Source organism: Prosopis cineraria, unplaced genomic scaffold (assembly GCF_029017545.1).
Source record: "Prosopis cineraria cultivar Desert tree isolate PC_DT_omini unplaced genomic scaffold, ASM2901754v1 PC1, whole genome shotgun sequence".
NCBI classification, from domain to species: domain Eukaryota; kingdom Viridiplantae; phylum Streptophyta; class Magnoliopsida; order Fabales; family Fabaceae; genus Prosopis; species Prosopis cineraria.
This window is the reverse complement of record NW_026555332.1, coordinates 3103183-3125363: the sequence shown is the minus strand read 5'-3', so window position 1 is coordinate 3125363 and position 22181 is coordinate 3103183. Positions and strand designations below refer to the sequence as shown.

The 22181-nt window shown below is 32.0% G+C and overlaps 1 protein-coding gene across 1 annotated transcript in view; it reads left to right on the top strand.

The window, feature by feature from the left end:
- The first annotated feature begins 14259 nt into the window (after positions 1-14259).
- LOC129317164 (exocyst complex component SEC8) overlaps positions 14260-22181 on the top strand; it is a 45899-nt gene continuing 37977 nt past the window's right edge. The window contains exons 1-8 of the mRNA XM_054961530.1: positions 14260-14646; positions 15455-15509; positions 15785-15897; positions 16048-16260; positions 18055-18228; positions 19635-19739; positions 20537-20646; positions 21326-21481. Of these exons, the coding sequence (XP_054817505.1) occupies positions 15856-15897; positions 16048-16260; positions 18055-18228; positions 19635-19739; positions 20537-20646; positions 21326-21481 (800 nt within the window). The 5' untranslated portion in view covers positions 14260-14646; positions 15455-15509; positions 15785-15855. The remainder of the gene's footprint in view (positions 14647-15454; positions 15510-15784; positions 15898-16047; positions 16261-18054; positions 18229-19634; positions 19740-20536; positions 20647-21325; positions 21482-22181) is intronic.

Here is a 22181-nt window from a genome sequence, read left to right as displayed (position 1 = left end):
GATTTCAAAAATTACAAGGGTTCTACAACAGAAGAACACGTTAAGCATTGTGTCTTTACATGTTCATGCCATGCCATTTTTTACATTGTTGAATTTTGTAAATGATGATGTATTTCCTATTATGAGCAGATATGACTATAGTATACTTATCATATGCTAACTTCAAGGTTGGAATAATAACTCTATTCTTAAGTGCACTAACAGACTTGATCTACCTACAGTATGTTGCATTACTCATGTATAATAATTTCATAGCTTAATTCATCAACTTATATCACATGTTTTCAATATTGTCCTAGTTAATTTGCCTACACAGAGGGCTGAAGTGGTATGGTGGTTTTTAACCCATTCATGGAACGACAAGCAAGAAGATGTCATCGAGGAATTAGAATGTTAAAAAGTTGTAAAAGGAAAGAAAACTAGGAAGAGGACATAGTTTTTATTGTACAATGTATAGATGTTATTAAGCACATGTTAGAGATAGATTTTTCTATATATAGATTTATGTATGTACAATAACACTTTAATATTTATGATACTAAGTATGGATATAATTTGCCTTCTATATGACTCATCAAAAATTCCATGATAATAGTGAATAATTCTATATGAATTCTGCTGTCAATGCCATTAATTTCCATGTAAAACACCATGGATTACATGTAAAGCAATATGAAAAAAAAAACTCCTGAGCATGCATGAGAAAAAATTTACATGCAATACCTAGAGGATTACATAAAAACCATCACTCATTTCATGTAAATCGATGTGGGGGAAAATCAGCGATCATGCTTGAAAAATAATTTATATGTAATCTCTAAGTAATTACATATAAATCAAACACATAGAGAATAAGCTCCTGTGAATGATTTAGAATTACATGAAAACATAAACAGTTTACATGTAAATCAATAGGTGGAAAAAGTTGTGAGCAAGACTGATAGCCAATTTTACATGTAATCCTTAGCAAATTACATGTAAATTAAATACTCAGAGAGCATGTCCTTGTGAGTGACCCATAATTATATGAAAATAAATATGATTTACATGTAAATTAATAGGTAGAGAAAGTTGTGAGCATGACTTTTATAGCCAATTTTACATGTAATCCTTGGTGGATTACATGTAAATCAAATCATACAAAAAGGACGTCCCTGTTAGTGCTAAAAAATTACATGAAAACATATACAGTTTATATGTAAATCAATAGGTGGAGAAAGTGTGAGCAAGGCTAATAACTAATTTTACATGTAATTTGACGAATTACATGTAAATCAAATCACATAGAAATGATACCCTTGTGGATGCCTAAGAATTACATGAAAATTGCATGTGATTGCATATAAATCAATAAAGCCAGACTCTTTGGACCACATGCCAATCCCCTTGCACCATTAGCCAAAAGCCTTATGCCTGAAGTTAGAACCTTTGCACCCAAGCTAAAAACCTTGCAACCAAGGCCAGATTTATATAAAAACATTCAAGACTTACATGTAAATCAATGTTGTCATGACACAAGATATAATCCTTGCACATAACCTAAAGCCTTACACCCATAGCCAAATTTACATGATAAAGTTCAAGATTTACATGTAAATCAATGTTGGTATAACACAACATATAACCCTTATACCTAAGCCAAAACCCTTGCACCCAAACCAAATCCCTTACACCTTAAGCCAAAATCCTTGCACCTAAGTCATATTCCTTGTACCTATGTACCCAAGATTTAACCCTTCTACTCTCCGCACTCCATTTAAATGTAAGATCCATGGAATTTCATGTAAATCAAACACATTTGAGTAAAATTATATGTAAATACAAATGGATTTCATGTAAATTTAATTGATAGAGAACATATTACCATTAGGGTCAATGATTTCCAAGGAAACAACCTTTGATTACATGTAGTTGGATAAATGAGTTACATTAATAAATATGACTGAGCCACAATTACATGTAAGATCTAGGATTTTCATGTAAATTAAACACGTTTGAGTGAAATTACATGTACATACAAATGGATTTCATGTAAATTGAAAACAACATCAAACTAAGTTTATTCAAAAAAATTGAAGTAGAGACAAAGTATTTTTTCTCCAAAATCATTCATAAATAATAGCAATATGTCCAAACCAATTCTTTCCTTCATAAGTAGAGAAAGTTGCAACCTAATTTTGAGCTAGAATAGATCATATACAACTAAATGAATAACATGTAATTTAGGTTCAACATTAATATGTACACTACACAAATCCACAAAAATACAACAAAAATAACATAAGGTAGCAAATGCCTCAGATTTTACAATGACTTTGAACAACACCTAATCATAGAGTAGTGATGTTCTCCATGACTAAAGTCACATGCTTCTTATAGTATTACAGGTGTGCATATTTCTTGTTATACTTTACTACTCACCTCACAACTTCTTCACCTTCTACATCTATTAGAGTATGTTTGTCTAAGTTCATGAGTGCAAACTTAATGATAAATCCTTCTAATTCGATATATAGTATGAAGATATGATGCCTCTTAGCTAAAAAATTATGGCCTTGTTTAGTACGCAGGCTTGCATTTAAAGGGATTAAGATTGGGACTGGGACTGGGATTGGGGCTTTAAAATTATGTTTTAGTATGGAATAATAATTATAGGGAATACTTTCCTCCATTTTATTTTATAATTAAATATAAATTATAAAAAGACTATAATACCCTTATAATTAATAAAAAAATTTCCCAACACCCATCTCTATATGCTCACAACCCAAACTCCCCCTACCGCCGATCACCGTACCCAACGACATAAAATTGGGAGCAAATCCAGCAACCGTTCTCATCCATCCTAAATCTCAAAGATTCAAAGGCAAACGCAACAAACACAACAACCCTGTTTAACTCATATTTAAAGGTAAGAAGGCGAGTAGACTAAAATGGTAAGAACAGTAAGAAGGCGAGAATGGCACCGATGGTGGAAGATGAAAGGAGAATGATTTTGATGGTAGAAGATGAAAGGAGAATGATTTTGATGGTGGAAGATGGAAGGGAGACGAAAGGAAATGATAAAAGATGAAGGGAGAATGATGGGAGGTAGATGGAGGGAGAAGGGAGGAAAACGAACATGTTAGTAGTAGAGGATTACGCCGATACTAGGGATGGCCATAGTAGACTTGACTGAGTGAGAGAATGGCGAAGGATGGGGCTGGAGGCAAGGGCAGAGAGACGAGAGAGACGATGGTGACTGGAGAGGGAGGAGAAGAGGGAGGGCAACTTGGTTTAAAAAGTTTCAATCCTAGGATTAAATTTTCAATACCACCTCTCCTATAGGTTTGCCCAATCCCACCAATATGGGTTTCAACAATCCCAAGTAATAAGCAATCCTTTGTACCAAATATTATAAAAGTAGATTTACTCAATCCTAATCCCACTCCCATCCTTCCAATACCAAACAGGGCCTGTGGTTCCTTCTCTTACCATTCATTAACATACTACCCCACCATCATATAAAAATTCCTTAGAAACTATCACAATCTTCCCACCCAAGTGGAAGAAGCAATATATCTCATTCTCTTGCACATTAATCATTTTACTCTACAAGATATTGAAAAAACAAGAACCACAAACTTCACAAACGAGAAAAATACATTAAAAGCAAGAGAGTAAGGAACTAATATCATGTGCTTTTTAAGTTTGGTGTGAGTGTTGTAAGTCATCTTTAGCAGTAAAGGTTGCAATTAAAAATTACATCACAACACACTCATACCATCCCAAAACTACTCTCCATTGATGCTTTTATACTTTGTGTTGTAATTATCACTTCTATTTTTTAAGGTCTCAAACTTCAGAGGAAGCCCTTTTACAAATCAAAGATAGTAACTTGAGAATTTTTGAAGCTAGATAGATGTTGGAGGATGAAGAGTCAGTTGAATCACATTTGCATTGAACAAGAGCTCTCCTGCTTTCAAATGCATGAATAAAGCATCCATCAATGATGTCCAAACAACGTTGAACTAAGCAATAAATTCAAAAATGAAATAATTTTTAGCATCCTCAGAGTAAGAAAGTAATACCTAACTATCAATGACTTATCCATCATGCTCAGTATAACAGCATGGCCCCCAGCCCTTTACGCAGGCAAATGTGGTTTTGGCATGTATCCCCTCATAGGCCCACGTGTGACTTTCCCTATAGTAGTACATAGGTTATTCCTTATCCCACCAAAGAGGTCTTTTAGAACCTTCTCAGGGATCGAGCCCCCAACCTCTCTTACCTTTGTGAAGTTGTGGCCAAACCTGTTACCATTAAGTCAGTAGTTGTAAAATCTCACCCTACTAACCACAAATTAACTAATAAAACTCATGTTAACCAAAAGATTAACACATAAAGGTGATTACCAAAATTTATTTCAAATTTAAGGGATTCTAAGTTTTCATAATCAAAATGAGTTTAAAACAATTATAAACTCGTCTCTTAGAGTAAAAACAAGTTACGGAAGTATGAGATACCTCAGAGGAGTGAAAAAGAACGAAAACAATTGAAAAAATACCCATTTGCTGTGAAACAAGGCAATGCACTATGACTTGTGCACACTGCGTCAAGGCGTGTTGCTCTCTGTGCCACGCGTCGCAGCTCAAACGCCATGTGCTGCGACATGTTGCATGTATTAGACAGCAAAATCAAGGAACTTCTAACATGTTTCAATTCTCTGTCTGACATTCGAATGACATGATCTAGGTGTCTACGGAAAGTTTTTTTCATAAACTAGCTAATGGTACTAGTTTTACTTCTAAAACAAGTCACACCAGAAAGTTAGACATCCAAACACATTTTGACCACTTTTCAAAACTTTCACACAAAAAGGGTGTCCAAAACTCATAAATGCTAAAAAACTTTCCTAACACCTGAACTATAAACATTAGATCTAAGACTATCAGTATAACACGTTATACATACTTAAAAACTAGTATAACATAAAATCACTCCTCAACCCCTTTTTATTAAAAATAGAAGGGGGAGGCAATTATTGCTGCATTGCATCAAAAACTATTTTAACATATTTAAAACATTATTCCTACACTTGCACTAGTATTTTGGCTCTATTAATATATATATTTCTTAATACACAATTATTCAAGGCTCAAAATACAATTCAAACATTTATAATAACAAAATAGTGCAAGTGTAATTAATTATATGTAACCTAGAATTGGCAACCATATACTAATACACAAAATAAATAGAAACTAGAGGCATACAATAGGAACGTACTATTTCCTAACCTCTTGAGCCTTCTCCCTCTCTGCACCGGAGCTAAAGCCTATAAAGTATTAAATGAAAGGGGTAAGTCTAGCCACTCAATAATTAAGGTAAAACCTATCTTATACAGTTATATATCGATTGTAAATCAAACACATGTATATGAAACCAATTACTTAACATGCTTTAACACATATCAGCACTTATTAATCTAATTAACACGTTTTTATCTCATACATGCTAAGTACATAATCACAAGACACACACACGTATGATCATGACCCGCCACAACATGCAACTTACCACAACTCAAAACATGTGACACATCATACAGTTACATAGGCAATAATCAACCAACCTTATATCTTCCTTATTTTTTTAGACTGAAATCATGGGCTATAACATTGAATAGGGCTCCGTTCGTGTGACTAAACCACCTAAGCTCACTAATCATGAAGTTCGACCCGACCAAAAATCACATGACTCACCGTTAAACCACAGTTTCCCCCACTCTCGAATCTTTAGGGTGTCTTATACCCTAGGCTATTCTCCTTGTTGAACTGGTGGAGAAAGCTAGGTTTTAGTCCCTCAACAAACTATGAGACAGTCCATCGATAAATTGTGGGATAAGGTTATACCCCCGTACATCGGAGGGCAGCCTAAATACCATATGAATTTTTCTTTGCTCCTAATCCCTAGGTGAACTCCTACCGCTGATCATGCCATATATGATGCTCACTCATTTTCACATTTTTATTTATCATTATCACAATAATTACGTTAGGCTCATGACCTTGTGTTACCCAAGTGATCATCAAGTTTTATTTCCCTTTATATCAATAAACATATCATTTTCAATCTCAATTACTAGCCTTTATTAAATCCATCATCAACTACTCATTCAAAACACATTATAAACATGCAATTCATCTCAAATATCACCTTGCAACTTAAAACTCATTTTCGCAATCTCTTTAGCATATTTAATGCATATCAAAGTATTTAGACAAACACAAGATTTCTTTGCATGATGCACTCATTCACAACTCAAAATTAACACCACATTACAATTAACATATAACCATCCAAAGTAGGGTCCCCCCGATTACCTCAAACCTTAGAGAGGTTATAGATTTACCCCTTAATGTTATAGCTTTCAAGCTTGAATTCTCAAACCAAATAGGTGTCCAAGAGTTTAATCTATAATTTACCAAGTTGGATTTCATCAATAAAGTCGATCACACAATACTCTCAACTCACATGCTACTTCTAACTTATCCAATGCCCACATTGTTCACATTTGGGCCTATCCATTAGATTTGTTAACTATCTTTAACATTATATAGCTTTATTGAATATCCATATTGCTATTAATACCTCAACAGCCATAATAATTATAGATTTAATATCCATTTTTAGGTATTAATGGAACTCACCATCCAACAACCACCAAAATCATTAATAGTAGATTTAAATACTCTAAACAACTCCCATTAACTCCATTTGAGTCAATAGTTTTGGACCTATACCCTTTATGGACTAAAATCATCATCTTTATTCGAATCCTAACTTAAGTCTTCAAGAAAATAGAAGAGAAAGGGAGAAAAAAAGGTTTAAGAATCTTTACCTTTGACAATTTGAATCTTTAAACCTTCTTAAATCCTCCCCTAGATCATGCCCTAGTAGAGAAAATATGAGTTTTCTCTGTTTCCCTTTTCTTCTCTTTTGTTTTTCACATCAATTCATGACTTATTTTTGTAGAATTCGCACTGTGTTGCAGTGCGTGTCCCCACACTTTACAACATATGGCACAGAGAAGACAACCTCTCACCTTGTGGCCTTGTGCATCACAGCACATCACGGCATGTGGCACAGAGGCTTTTTAACTTGTTTTTTCAATTTTTTGGTCCCTAAGTGACCCAATTTCACTTTGGACCTAAATTATATCTAAAATTCTAACTAAAAATACTTATTATTCTCCTCTAACCACACACCATGTCAACTTACTTAATTATCCTAATTCATCTTAGTAAATCAAGGAATTAAAAACCAGGATGTTACACCCAGCCAAAGATAATCGTTGGACCATTATGCTCGAGTGCAAGCGAGACGTTGGTGCTATAATGTTCGACAAACCTCAACAGCCTCTTCCTTCATTTATTGCTTTTTTTTTAATGTTGTAAGGGCATTTTGATTAGCACAACACAAAGTAAAATGAATAAAATAAAAAAGCTTGGTCTTTGAAGAGCATCCTTGGGACTAATTTCTTTTCCAGCTTGGTCTTTTTGATCAATTTTCCCTAAATACTTTCTAGCTACAATTCTATATATTTTTTAAATTAAAGTCACTAAAATTTAAAATCTCACCTGCTAGTTATTTTTTTTAATATAAACAAATTATAAAAATTAATAGAAGTTAAATTACAAGTAAATATTAATTTGATAATTTTCTAAAACTAATAGTTTATGGAAAGTTGAAATAAAATTGTATATGTGGTTACAGATAAATAATTATAATAATGAAAAATAACTATATACTTTTATTCCCCTAGCATATTTGTGATTAGAAAATAAAAATAAATAATAACTTGTTTTATCATAAAATTGTGTTTAGACTATTATTGCCTTCAATAGAAAAATACTTATGAATAATAAAAAAATAGATAACAATTTGTTTATTCTTACACAAATTATTTTAAAATATGATATCATGTACATACAAAAAATATAAAAAAATTTTATATGATGCCCGCACAAATTAAAAATTAAACAACATATTCTAGTTAAAAAGTTATTACTTTTATATATAAATAACTACTTTTTTTAAGGATTTCTTATCCTTGTTCATATGAAAAATGTAAATAACACATTTTTTTGATATGGTTGTCTAAATAATTCAAATCCAATTATTGTTCAGCATATATATGTCTTAATTGAATTTTTCAATTTTAGATATAATTATTAGGATCAACTAATTTTTTAAAATTTATGAATTAATTTAAATAATAAAAGCAATAACTGATAAGTCTCCTGCATTCACATAAAAGCAAACGAGAATAAGTTGATTAATTTAAATAATAAAATATTTTACTTCATAATTTATTATTAAAATTTGTATGTTATATACAATTAATTATTTTATACATATACAAAATAAAAGTAATAAATGATAAGTTTTCTACATTTACAAAAAAAAATGTTTGGACTAAAACTGAAATGACACCTATTCAAAAAATCACAATGGCTATAGCAAGAATTGGGCCAAGTAAGTAAAGTATCAGGCCTAACAAGAGATCAATAATGATAGATCCAATCCACAACATGGTAAAATGGCCTGACTAAGTAAGCACGGATTCTTGAATCTCTTAAGACTAGGAACTACCAGTTGGATCGTTGCCGTACATGAGACCATAATCTAAATGAGCCTCAAATCTTGTGAGATTGTGACCTTCATCGGTGGATATTTCAGGAACAGGGGTTGGTAGATGCAAATAACTAACATAGCTTGTGCACACTATAAATTAGAAAATAGCAGCAAAAAAAAGGACACGCAAAAAACAAATTAAAACTCTCAGGAGCTCTGTCAATTATTAGCTTTTAGCCTTAACTTATCTTTTTGTTTAGTTTATCTTATCAATCTACGCATTGTAATTTCGTGCTCACGCACACTATTTAATCAAACTTGTTCCATTTTGTCTCAATTTACATCTCTACATCCGAGTGAACTAAAGTAAAAGAGTTAGGGAATCCATTTTATTTGAAATTTGGTGTCTCTAACATGCCTGATACTTTGATTATTTAGTTGATTCATCTCGCAAATGCGAACAAAAATATTAGATCTCATACATGTTATATAAGATAAGAAATTTTTTTTATTATAGTTCTCATATCTACAAGTATTTTTTATTATGTGTCCCATACTTTTTTTTTTGGGTTCCATATGAATTCTTAATATGCAAGTATTAAATTTGGGGGGAATAAAAATTCATAGTACTATTCATCCAACTGCAAATGAACAATACTAACATGATGCACTTTACAAATATATAAGATAAGAGTAACTATCTTAAACATACATAGTACAAGTAATAAATGATAAATCTCCTACATTTACCAAAAAATATATTAGATCTCATACATATTATTTTTATTATAAGTCTCATAAGTCATAATATCTACAAGTATTTTTTTGTTATGAGTCCCATGCCTATTTTTTTTAATGTTTGTTTCAACTCATGTTTGAACTCTTAATATGCAAGTATTAAATTCAGGTGGAAAAAAGAAAATTCCATGGCACTGTTCATCTATAATAAGAAAAAAATGCACATGAAGATGTTCATCTAACTGTAGATAAAAAGTATCATATGATGCACTTACAAATTACAAATATATAAAACATAAAACTTGTAGAAGGAAATAATAAATCGGGAGGAGCTGTAATGTTGCTGACAAAAAATTGAGCTGCAATGTTAAATTTATGATACTAAATTTAATTTATGACCAACGGCTAAATTACATTAATTATCTAACCCTTGAAAATATATTTTTTTTCCTGTTTCTTGTCATCAAAGAAAACAATGGTAAAATATACGGGAGCTGTTCTCGTGAATGAATTGATTAAACAATCCAACAAACAAGTGCTAAAAGGCTAATTGATCATTTAGCTAAAAAAATAAGTCAGTCAATTAAATATATGATATTAAATTAAATTTGTAACAAATGGCTATTAAACTCTTGAGCAATAAACTCAGTTTTAGATACATGAAAATATGGTAGAGTAGAACATATCAAATTGTCTATATAAAAAGAAAAATGCCAATTTGTATAGCCATTGCCCATTGGATTAGTGGTAAATTACAGCTGTAAAACATGATATGTTTTAAGTGATAAATAACTCATGAGCTATAATGTTAAATTTATGCTATGATATGATGCTAAACTAAATTTATCACAAACGGCTAGTAATAAGTAATAATTCATGGGATGTAATGCTAAATTTATGATACTAAATTTAATAATTTATGAAAAACGATTAAATTTAATTAATTATATAATGTTTTGATTGGATTTTGCTTCTATTTTTTATTGAGGAAATCAATGGCCAAAATATGGGACTGTGCTCATGAATCAATCATTTTTTTTTTTGGATCCATCAATCATTTAACTAAAAAAACCCTGTTGGCCCAAAAAAACGTGAAGATCAATTAATCAATCGATATGTAATAATGAGTTGTAATTATCTAACGTTTAGATTTTTTTTGTTTTTTATTGAGGAAAATGAGCTGTATTATTTAACTTTTAGATTTTTTTGTTTTCTATTTAGGAAATTACAGCATGAAAACATGCCATGATTATCTAACGGATAGATTAGTAGATTGCATGAAAACATGCCATGATTATCTAACGGATAGATTAGTAGATTGTGTTATGTGCTTTGTTTGATTAGTTATATAAATACTTCTTAATCATTAATATATTAAAGAATTTTCATATTAAATATTCCATATTTTATGATACCTTTTGTGATATCTTTTTGTGAACAATATTTATATTTATTATTTAGTGATTTTTAAATCTTATGATACATTTTCTTTAACTGTGTCACATTATTTAGCTATTTAGAATAGCTATTCATTGTTAAACATGCTTTTTTTTAAGATCTTGTAAGATACAATTAAACATTAAATATAAGCATATCTTTTTATAGGAATTTAAACTTTAATTTGTCACATTGTGCATGGAATTCATTATATTTTACAAGTGAGGAATGTGAGATATTATTTTTCAAGTATAATTATTAATGAAGAGGATTAATTATTCATCATTGCACGAAGTAATAACTAGTTATTGCCTGTTGATTGGAAGATTTAATAAATGACTAGTTAATAACATGCAATAATAATGTTGAGTTCAATTTTTACACTAACCATCAAGAAAAAATATATATCTACTTTATAAGTAATAACATGTCCTATTTTGCGTTTTTCCTAATATGTTTTGTTGGTCTAATTTACTCTTTATGTTAGTGATTTTTGTGACTTATTTATCAATATCAATTGAGAATATGGCTTCGTGGTTATAGGTTGGGCAAAGCCGAACAAATTCATCTAAGTGTTTTTTTTTATTTTAAATTGAATTTGAAAATTTTTTATAAATTATATTTAAGTTGTTTCCATATTTTTTATGAAGTTATATGATTAAATAACCATAAAACTTGCAAATATATTCAACGGATCCTCTATTGCTTGTGAACGAAGTTTCACAGCATTCAACATCAACATTTTCAAGTTCAAACTGATCAAAAACTCTTCAGGCGAAAAAAAAAAAACTGATCAAAAACTCAATAGTTATTTTGATTTTTCAAGCAATCAACTCAATTTTTTCTTCTTTAAATGTAGTAGCATGGAAACATGTACTATTCTTATACTCCATTTAAGCCAACTATATCTTGACTTTTAATACCAAATCACCTCTTCTTGAGTTGGCACCTTTATTATATTCCTTCCACAACTCTTTTTTAGTCTATATCAAGTGCTGATTATCCTGTCTAACTTTTGGCTCTATCAATTGCACTAAGTGGGTTAAATAAAAATTTATTTTTTTGAAGTATTTCCAAATTTTTTTCTATCTCCAATCCATAGCTATAATAATGAAGTTTTTCACATTCTCAATCGAGCCATTTGAAGACCATGACTTCTTGATTATATAGTTTGTAAACTCTTTTTCTAATAACCAAGTAACTTGACACTTGAATGGATGGCTAGAACAAGGGTAGAAATAGGTTAAATTGAGTTAAGCATTAGTCAAATAGACTTGAGCCTATATAATAAATCAGAGACCTAAACTTAGCTTAAAGCTTGTATAAGGCTTTTCTCACGGCTCAAATTTGATGCTATCTAAAGTCTAACCTAAAAATCTATTTAAAAGTCTACTTAAAAACAAGCATTTAAAAAAGGCTCGCATTAGTTTTAAATATCTCAAATATATTTTATGACTATTAGCATATAATATATAACCTGATTTATTAATTATAATATATAATAATTAAAAGGACTTATCAATAATACAATAAAATAATAAAGTAATAATATTAAAATTAATATATAAATATAATTCTCACAAATATGTAATAGATTCCATAAGTGTACGATTCGTAAGATAGCAAGCGATAAATAAAGGTCGTTTCCACAAAAAATTAAGTTAATTAGTGATTAGGCTATAAATTGTCCATTTTCATTTAAATTGACCAAATCAAAATTTGGATTTGACAATGCAAAATAAAAATTGAAGTTATACATATGTAATAAAATTAAATTTCCAACAACCACAAATAATCAAGGCAATTTAAGGTGGCTAATTCCTTCTTCAATTCATAGAGCATGTAATTATTCAAATAAATTCACTTAATATTAATTTTTTAATTTAGAGTATTAATAGAAATAATTATCTTTTAATTAATTACACTCCTTTCTTGAATTAATATGCTATTCCTAACACAAATACCCAAAAGGTAAAAGGGCACAAATTCACTCTAACGTGATTATATGGGTCTAATAGATATATTCATATTCTATTGACAAATTATGAATAATTCTAATTCTACATTGTTAAATCTAATGGTTTAATTCAGATTTTTCTTTTTCAACACAAAACTTAAATCCCAAAATTCACACTTAGTGGTGACCAATCATTAAGTAGACAAATAAGTATAAAATTAAGTAAACAAAACTAATATCAAGCTTAAATCAATGATTCAAACATGTTCTAATCTAAGAATCAGTTCACAACTACCTTAGATTAAAAGAAAATCAGCCACATATGGCTTTAATGACAACAAAAATCAGCAATATATACAGCAAGTAAAGAGAAAAAGGAGAAGAAAAGTTTAATCAGAGCAATTTTCAGCAAAATCTTTGATTTTTTATTAAACCAAACCTTTCCAACCCTCCTTTGACTCCTTTTCTTCTCCTTAAATGTTTTGTAGCTACTGTCAATTAGGAATAGTTAAAAATGAGGCCCCTAAATCTTAAAAAGTTCATTGAAGATTAAAATTATACATTTTATTAAAATTTTACTTCACTGCAGCGAACGTGACTTGTGCAGATTTTCTTTTTAAATTTACTTCTTTAGATTTGGGTTTTGAAAATTTTCACATTTAGGCCTATAAATTAGGCCTCCCTACATATATAAAATCTAACACTAATTCTATAATTAGTCCACTAACTTCTAATTACATTTTTGTGTCCATTTCACACATGATCATTCAATCAATCACATTTTTGTTTAATAAATTTGAACAAATGACTTCAAATTGCATTAAAAACATGAATAAATTTAGTAAGATATTGGAAGTCATTAAATACAATAAGATTGAAAATATAACTAAAAATAAAAAAGTACACATTGATTAAACATCAAATGGTGAAATTGATACATACCTGATATATTACATTATATACATGTGTATAAATAAGCTGACCTGTTAGACTCGTAGACTAAGCCTTAAAAAATAGGCCCGACCTATATTTAACTATATAGTTCTAATTAAATTTCAGAACATAACCTAAACCTATTTACTAAATAGGTTATATTGAATCTAAAATAAGTTATGGCATAGGCATCTAATAAGAACCTAGCCTATTTTTACCCCAAGCTAAAATAGCAAAAGTGATTATCATTTTCAATTTTAATGAGAAGAGAATGGTAATATGAGTTGAGGCTGCTAAAATGATGGGCACTAGAAAAAGAAAGGGAAGAATTTTAACATTTTTATTGACATTGTTTTTTTGAAGGGCTAAGGTAATCATTTCAGAAATTTGACATTTTTATTTGAAGTTAATTACATTTTATGGTTCTTATGGAAATTTCCACTAGTTTTAATATTTTCCCCGTCACTTTTAATTTAATTAAAAAAAAAACTATGAATGCATAATTGAATATCCTTTCTTTCTTTCTTTCCTTCTCTCTCTCTCTCTCTCTCTCTCTCTCTCTAATGGGACTTTTGGATCCAATACACGCGCTTCAACATCTTCGAGGAACAGTCTTCCTTCCATGTTTAATTACCAGTCAATTCAGATTTGTGTAGCTCTTTAATTGAGCTCTAATTTCCTTCCCTCACGCGCTCACGCCCTCCGCGACGACGCCAATCTCTGTTCAGGCCGTCGTTAACCGTGTCGTCACCACCACTCTGAAATCTTCGCTACCCTCCGTTGCGTCTGGCTTCCATCGCTAACTTCACTCTTCCCACTCTGAATTCCGATTCTGCTGCGAGTGCCACTCACAAATCCACAACTTCCCTTCATTCGCCGCCATTTCCGCACTGCTTTCACAGTGGGCAACGACGGTGGCATCGGCTTCTTGAGCTTCAGCTCCATCCAGCTTCCTTGCTCGAGTAAGATTACGTTTGCTGCATAAATGCATTTGATTAGCGCAACCAATTGTTTGATTTGACGTGGAAAATAAAAGGAGCGTCTTTGGATGAATTCGGATATGAAGCACAATTCTCGTGATCTTTGAAGTGCAATGTATATTGGATTTTTCTAGTTGTTTACGGTTATGAATTGTCAAATGTCTATGGAATTTAAAGAAATTATGAGAAAGTGTATATAGGAAGCAGTTTTGTAGCATATTTTGCTGGGCAGAGGAGGAACTGTAGAGAATGAACTAAATTACCATGGAGCTTAACTAAGTATACGCATGAAGAGGAAACATGGATTTATCTCGGCTTTTGGTGGTAGAGAAGATTTTTGGCCATTTTGGCAAGTGGCAACATTCCCTAATTATTCATTGCTTATTTAATCTTCGATTCACCTTATTAGATTTCATCAAAAGTTAAATATGATTATGAATAAATTATCACGCATGCAACTGTTGAAGGTAATGGCAATAGAATACTAAAATTTCTAAAAAAAAATTTATCGGATGCAAAATGACTCTGAAAAATTAACTGGTGAAATTCTTGTCGATTCATATTTTATATCCGAAAAGATACTTGGAAAATTCCCTTTGCCTGATGATAAAATGTGGCACCAACATTTAAGAGAATGACGATTCTGTTGAATGTCGTGTAATAGGTATTCTGATGTGTTCGATAATCTAATCAAGTGCTAATTTTTTAATACCTTCATTTTTTTACTTTTTTAAATTGGGAAAGATTTACTGTTCTTTCCTTGATAATCTCTTGATGTTGTTTATTTCAGGTTATTGAAGTAAAATTAAAGGACACTTGGCTGCAATTGGAGCTGGACTTGGGAGGTATTCCTTTGAATCTTTACCCTGCTTTTCTTTTCTGGCCAAATCACTCTTTTGTTGGTGACCCAACCTTTTTTAAGCAAGAGGAAGGAATATAGAATTGAATTACTGTACTTGGTCCCGCCTGCTATTGCAATTTTAAACTGGAGGGGCATATTACATAAACATACGTATAATTTAATTCTTTGGCGGTGAAAATCAGCAGTGCCTTTCTTTCTTTCTGATGCTTTTGGGAATTTTTCAGTAGAAGTTGAATATTCTTGTATTTTTCAATGCAGTCAGGATAGTAGTTTTCTAGCATGAGTTAATCTTAGATTTTTATGGTGTCTGGAGACATTGAAGGCTCAAGATGGGACTTTTTGATGAATTGCCCGTTCCTCCAGAGAAAGAAGTAAGCTTTACTTTGATACTTTTGATTCTAATATTTAGGGTGATTCACAGTCTTCTTGCTGGGGGGATTTTTTGATAGTGGTTCATTGTTAATGTACACTATATATATTCTATTATTAATAATGAACCTATATGCTTCCCTTGAGTGCAGTATTTGAGGGAAGAGCTTTCTAGAGTTGATGAGCTTTGGGCAGCTGCCCGTTTTGATTCTTTACCTCATGTTGTCCACATTTTGACATCAAAAGATCGTGAAGGTGAGGTCCAATATTTGAAGGAGCAAAGTGATGTTATTGAAGAAGTTGTTGATGAAGTAGTACACTCTTATCACAGTGGCTTCAACAAAGCCATCCAAAACTATTCCCAGGTTTCTGAAAATTGTCTCTTTTCCATTGGAAACAATGTGGATTGTATGTTTTGATTGCAATAGATGTTGCTGTATGCTTTGGCTGTACAAAATATGTGTAGTCTTGAAAAGTCAGGTGATTCTTTTTATTTTTATTTTCTTGATTTTTTATGCTTTTTTAGTTTAGACCCCTGATAGTTGCCACTCCTTCCACTGTATAAAGTTTTCCTTGTGGCATCTCTATTTTATAATTTATTTAGTCTTTTTTTATTATTACAGTTACAATTTTGTATTTGGTTTTTGTCAATAATCATTTTGACCAAAATTTTTTGACAGTTTGGCGATTGCCTATGAATGGTTTTGACTTTTGATGTGTACCTCTAACCCACTCTCTATGTGAAAATCCTTTAAGCTTGAAGCAATGATAAAACACAAGTTCATTCCTCCATATACTGAAATTTGATAAGAAGAATGGGGGAGACAAAGATCAAACTGTCGGTTGTTTGATCATGAAGTCTCTTAAAACATGTTAGAATTATTTCAATGCAAAAGCTAATTTCTTTTCTATATTTGCAACTTAATATACCCTAGTGCTTGCATTTTTCTGGTATATTTCTTAGCATTTGATGTAATCTTTTGTTAATTCTTGTCCTGTCAAGTCTTCGTCACAATTTACAGTCTTAAGAATCTTCCTCCCGTATGATTTAAAGTGATAAGGTGAAAAAAGGGAAGCAAAGAAATGATCTTGGCAGGGTATTCTTTGTATTTATGAACTTCAAATGGATAAGGTGCAGTTAGAAGTGCATGGAATGATGAACATTTAATTTTAATGTTATTTGACTAGCAATATCTTAATAGCTATAACTGAAACTGTCTGTGGTTCCTAATTTTTATATTTAAATTTTTCAAGATGTCCATGATTATTTTTCTCCATTCCATTGTTTAAACACAGGAATTTATTGGTTTTTAGCTGTGATTTAAAATATTTGATTAGGGCTAAATGATGATATTTTCAGCTGTGTCTTCTTGTCCTTTGATTCTATTTTTTATTGGATAGAAAAAGATGAATTGTTGAGAAAAGAGAATGTTTCAAAATAAAAAAAGCAAGAGATCTGCCTCACAGCCAAATGCCCAAAAAAAAAAAAAACACAAAGGAAAAGAAAAACAATAAAATGACCAACCGAAGTGCTTTCCAATTTGTAGATCCTTAAGGGACAGCCCCCCTAAAAAAGCCATCCACTGAAATCCACTTGGAAGCCATAAAATTAATCCTTACCCGAGAATGATGATGAGAACGAAGAACTGTTCAAAATCTTGAATTCTGTCCTAACCAAATGCACCACTATTCTGCTAAGAAAACTTGCTGCCTTGAACAACTCTAAATCAGCTAGATCCAGATCATTTTCAAGATACCAAAAAACCTGTTCCAAACCTGCCAAGCCACTTTGCAATGTAGAAAAATGGGGATAGTTTTCTTTGACGATCTAAAATACATCTCTCAAACTTCTGGTGAAATAGCCACGTTGAGCAACTGTTATGTTCGTGGCTTCTGTTTGGTGTTTGACTCATGTCTTTTTGTAAGGGAGTTTCTCTATTTGTTGTAAAAAAATGATTGGAAAGTTCTACTGGTTTTTAACTTTATGTTTCATTTTCTTGTTTTATCATTACTTTCTCTTCCCTTTGGTTTTCAGAGTTTCTTCTTGCATCATTAACTCAAAGTTTCAGTCTTTTCCAAAAAATCTTTGAAAGTAGCAAGTTTAAGATTGGCCCCTCCCTGTGATTTTCCTTGTTATGATTATTTGTCTTTCTCCACAGATCTTGAGGCTGTTCAGTGAATCCACTGAAAGTATTGCAGTCCTAAAATTAGATTTAGCAGAGGCAAAGAAGCGCCTTAGTGCACGCAATAAGCAATTGCATCAGTTATGGTATCGGTCAGTGACACTGAGACACATAATCTCCTTGTTAGATCAAATTGAGGGCATTGCTAAGGTCTGTCTTCTGGTGTTCTGATTTAAGACAATTGTAGATTATATTTTTTCTTCTGCTGCGAAAAGAAAAGTTAATTCTTGATTCTGCTGCACAAGTCTAGTCAGCTGCAGAGATTAATGCAATCTCATTTCCTTTGTTTTAAGACATTCTGGCATATGCTGAATTTTTATTCTCCAATTGGAGTTGCTTACTGCGATTAAGTTCTGTGAGCTGGAAAAAACAGATAAATGACTTGCATCAACATATGTGTTGTTTGATAATTGATGTGCTTCATTTATGCTGTTCGTGCCTTCTATCACACATCAACAATGACAACAATATTGCTGCTGCTACTAGAATGTGGGGGTAATGTTAATAAGAGTGAATTATGCAGATCTCCCTTGAGTTTTGTTGAAATTATACGTACTTTTCTATTTTTTTTTTAAAATACACTTCCCCATAAGCGAAAAGTTTTGCTGTGCTTTCATTCCATTTTTATTTATTTATTTATTTTTACTAAAAGGCCCTTCTTTTATCTAAGTGCATATATATAATCTAAAATATATGCTTGGAAATTTTCTTATGAAGGGTTTTTTAGTGAAAGAAATGAAAATTGGAGTAAAGTGCATATTTTGAAATTAGAGAGGCCTATGTAATTTCAACAAAACTCAAGGGATGTTTAAGAATAATGACGATGATGGTTAGTAATGAAAGAAAGAATTGTACAGATTTTGCTGCCTGTGCATAGGATCTGTGCGTGTGTGTTACCTTTTTCCCTTTTAAATTGTTAAGGTACCGCTTGACTTTATGGCATGAGCTGCAGACAATAATAGCTATGAACTTGATGGTAATGAGCCAAAATTGTAACTAGCTCATGCGATGAGAGGTGAGAGTGTGTGTGAGAGAGAGAGATAGGCATTGGGGGTAAGCGACTATTAGTTATTGGAAGTCCATTTGCTAGAAACTGAGATAAAGTGTTGGTTAACAACTAGTTAGAACTGAAATTAAACATTACAGACTTGAACAATAGATTTAAGATTGAAGTCAGTGAGGAACTACAGACCTTCGCCAACCATCCTTTAATACTGTGTCAAAGAACTAATTGGCCTAGAAGGTTAAGAATTCAAGATTGTGAATTTAATGTGAGGAAAAAAAATATTTGCACCCTTACCACTAAGCTATTGATATCGGTCAATTATCTTCAGGCCCAATCAAATAATATGGGCGAACTCTGGCTTCCTAAATTTTATTTGGATTGTAACTGATGGGGTTAAACAAAGTTCTTTCAAGTTGAAAGATCCCTATGTACTTGACCCTTGTAGGGCCTCACCATTTTATTGCTTGCTTCTGGTCAATGGCCTGTTTGAGGTCATCTGCTTTTTGATTCTGAAGATCCCCTTTTTTTTTTTTGGTGAAAATTGGTGCAGGTTCCAGCTCGTATAGAGAAGCTCATTGCAGAGAAGCAGTTTTATGCTGCAGTTCAATTGCATGTGCAGTCAATGTTGATGCTTGAACGGGAAGGTCTCCAAACTGTAGGATTTCAACTTCTCATTATCCTGTTTGATTTATTTCTATGATCATTACTTCTTATTTTGTGTCAAACTTATGTACAGTATTTGATGGACGGCTTTTGTCTAGATCATTATAGGTTGAAACCTATGAAGCACAAAAACTAAACATAATGAATGAGTTATGTTTGTGCCCAACATTTGTTGCACAGTCATATTAGATACAGTAGGCACTTCAAAGTGAACCTATGTGCTTCAAACAATTTCACGTGGTGGTTTTTTTTTTTTTTTTAATCTAACTCGTTTCTTAAGTTCATGTTAACAGCCTTTTTCTCAGCTCGAGTTGAACATTTTTTAATTGATCTTCTGATGAAGCAAAATTGTAGCTTCATCAAAATTTCAGTTTCAAATTTTTTCTCTCTCTCCCTTTTACAAGGATTTCTTATCCCCCTGCGTATTCTCTTCTCTTGTTTTAATAGATTCTTCTTTTATCAAATAAAAAAAAGTGATGTCAAACCAAGAATAATTTTTTTCTGTCGCATTGATGAATTTTATGCTCCTCCTGTGTTTCTTTTATTTCTATTTTTCAAATAGTTATTTTTGATAATCAAAACATGGAAGGTCTGTATTATTGTTACTCAAATGTTGGGTTATCAAGTTTTTTTGCCCTGTTTGCCCATATAGATGTTAGTTTTAAGAGTTAAGAAAAAGAGTCTATAAAAAATGTGAACTCCCAAGTCGCATTGTCCATTATTTCACATTTATTTGCATATGTGGATGCATTTTGATGTGCTTTGCATGCGGTGTAACATGTGGCTCAGGTTGGTGCACTTCAAGATGTCCGTTCGGAGTTAACAAAGTTAAGGGGAGTCCTCTTTTATAAGGTTTTGGAGGATTTGCATGCCCATTTATACAACAAGGGAGAATATAGGTATCTCCTTTTCACCATGTTCTCTAAGTTTGAGCATTCTGTGAGGCATTTGAATATTGAGCACGAGGCTGTTTACAATGTGCTTTGGAAATGCATTTTAGTTGTTGCTTATGTGTGCTATGTACCTGTTCATTATGGCATGGTGTTCTTAAGCTGATGTTGAAGCTTAATTTCTCCTTTTCTCAATTTTATTTTCATTTCTTTTTTCTTTTTTTGATGTACATGGAAAACATGTTTCTCATCTAGGATGCTTCTGTTTGATTGGGTTCAAAGGCTTTGAATGAACAAAGGATTGCAAGGCTTTACAGCAATGTACTGTTTTCGATGCACTCTGGTGTTTTTCTTTTGAGCACGAGCAGTTACATTTTCAGGGCTGCCTCTTGATGCCTCGAGATGTCTTATCTAATGAGCTTTTGTTTGTGGATTCTTTCTTGTGTGTTGACTTTGCTTTCTTAAAGGGCATGACCCTGTTTGTTATGCCGGGGGATTTGGAAGATTATTACACTTTTGAGTTGGCTCTCTACTTTTACTTCACATTTTGTTTTTCTTTAGGAGCATGTCTTAACCTCTGTTCATGAATCTCTCTCTTTTTTTAATTTTTTTGAGTGCTCAGTTTAAATCCATATTCCTTGCGTTGTGGTTCATTTATTTCATATAGCTTTGAACTGTTATTGTACAGCTCTGCTGGCTCCACCATGCTGGACAATGATGATGAAGTACCAACCACCACAGCTGTTGCACTTACTACACAGAATTCACAACCTTTGTCACGAAGAACGAGGTTACTCAAAGGTGACAATGATGGATCATATAGGTCACGATCCATGGATGGAGGGTAATACTGATAATTTCAATTTGTCACTGTTTTCATTATCTTGATTGTTTTGATCTGCATGTTTCACATACCTATCTTCTACTTGAGCTTCATTTGTTCTTTTATTGTACGATGCATCACCAATGGTCATATATTTTAGTTTTGGAAACTTCATCTCTCTGAAACATCATAAAGGTGGGAAAGCTTGTTACTAAGAGTCCTCTTTTGAGGCTTAGCTTAACTTAACTTGTTGGGGCGTTCATGAATCTTGTTCGATCCTGGAATAGGATGTATCTGAGGAGGGGAACTGAGTTACAGGACTGATCTTTTGTCCTTTATGTTTTTCATGGATTAGAGCATAACAAAATAATAAAAAAAATAATTGACCTTTATTCAAGTGGTCAGGAGTTCTTGTCACACTCATTCTTCACATTTTGAATGACATTTTAGCACAGCATATGTTGGGCTTGTGTCATGTCCATGCTTCAGGCCCAAAAGGGTTTTTACGTAAACTATGGTGTTAAAGACAAAGCCAATAATGAGCATACTTGACAATAACTTTTGGGCAGTAACGGTTTTCTAATAGACTGCCAGTGCTCAACTTGTAACAAATTTATGCAAATGACATTTTGCAGCTTTACAGACGCAATATATTTTAGTACCCACTTTCTGTTTACTGTTTCAGTTATTTGAAATTAGCTGGAGGAATTTCCATGGTGTT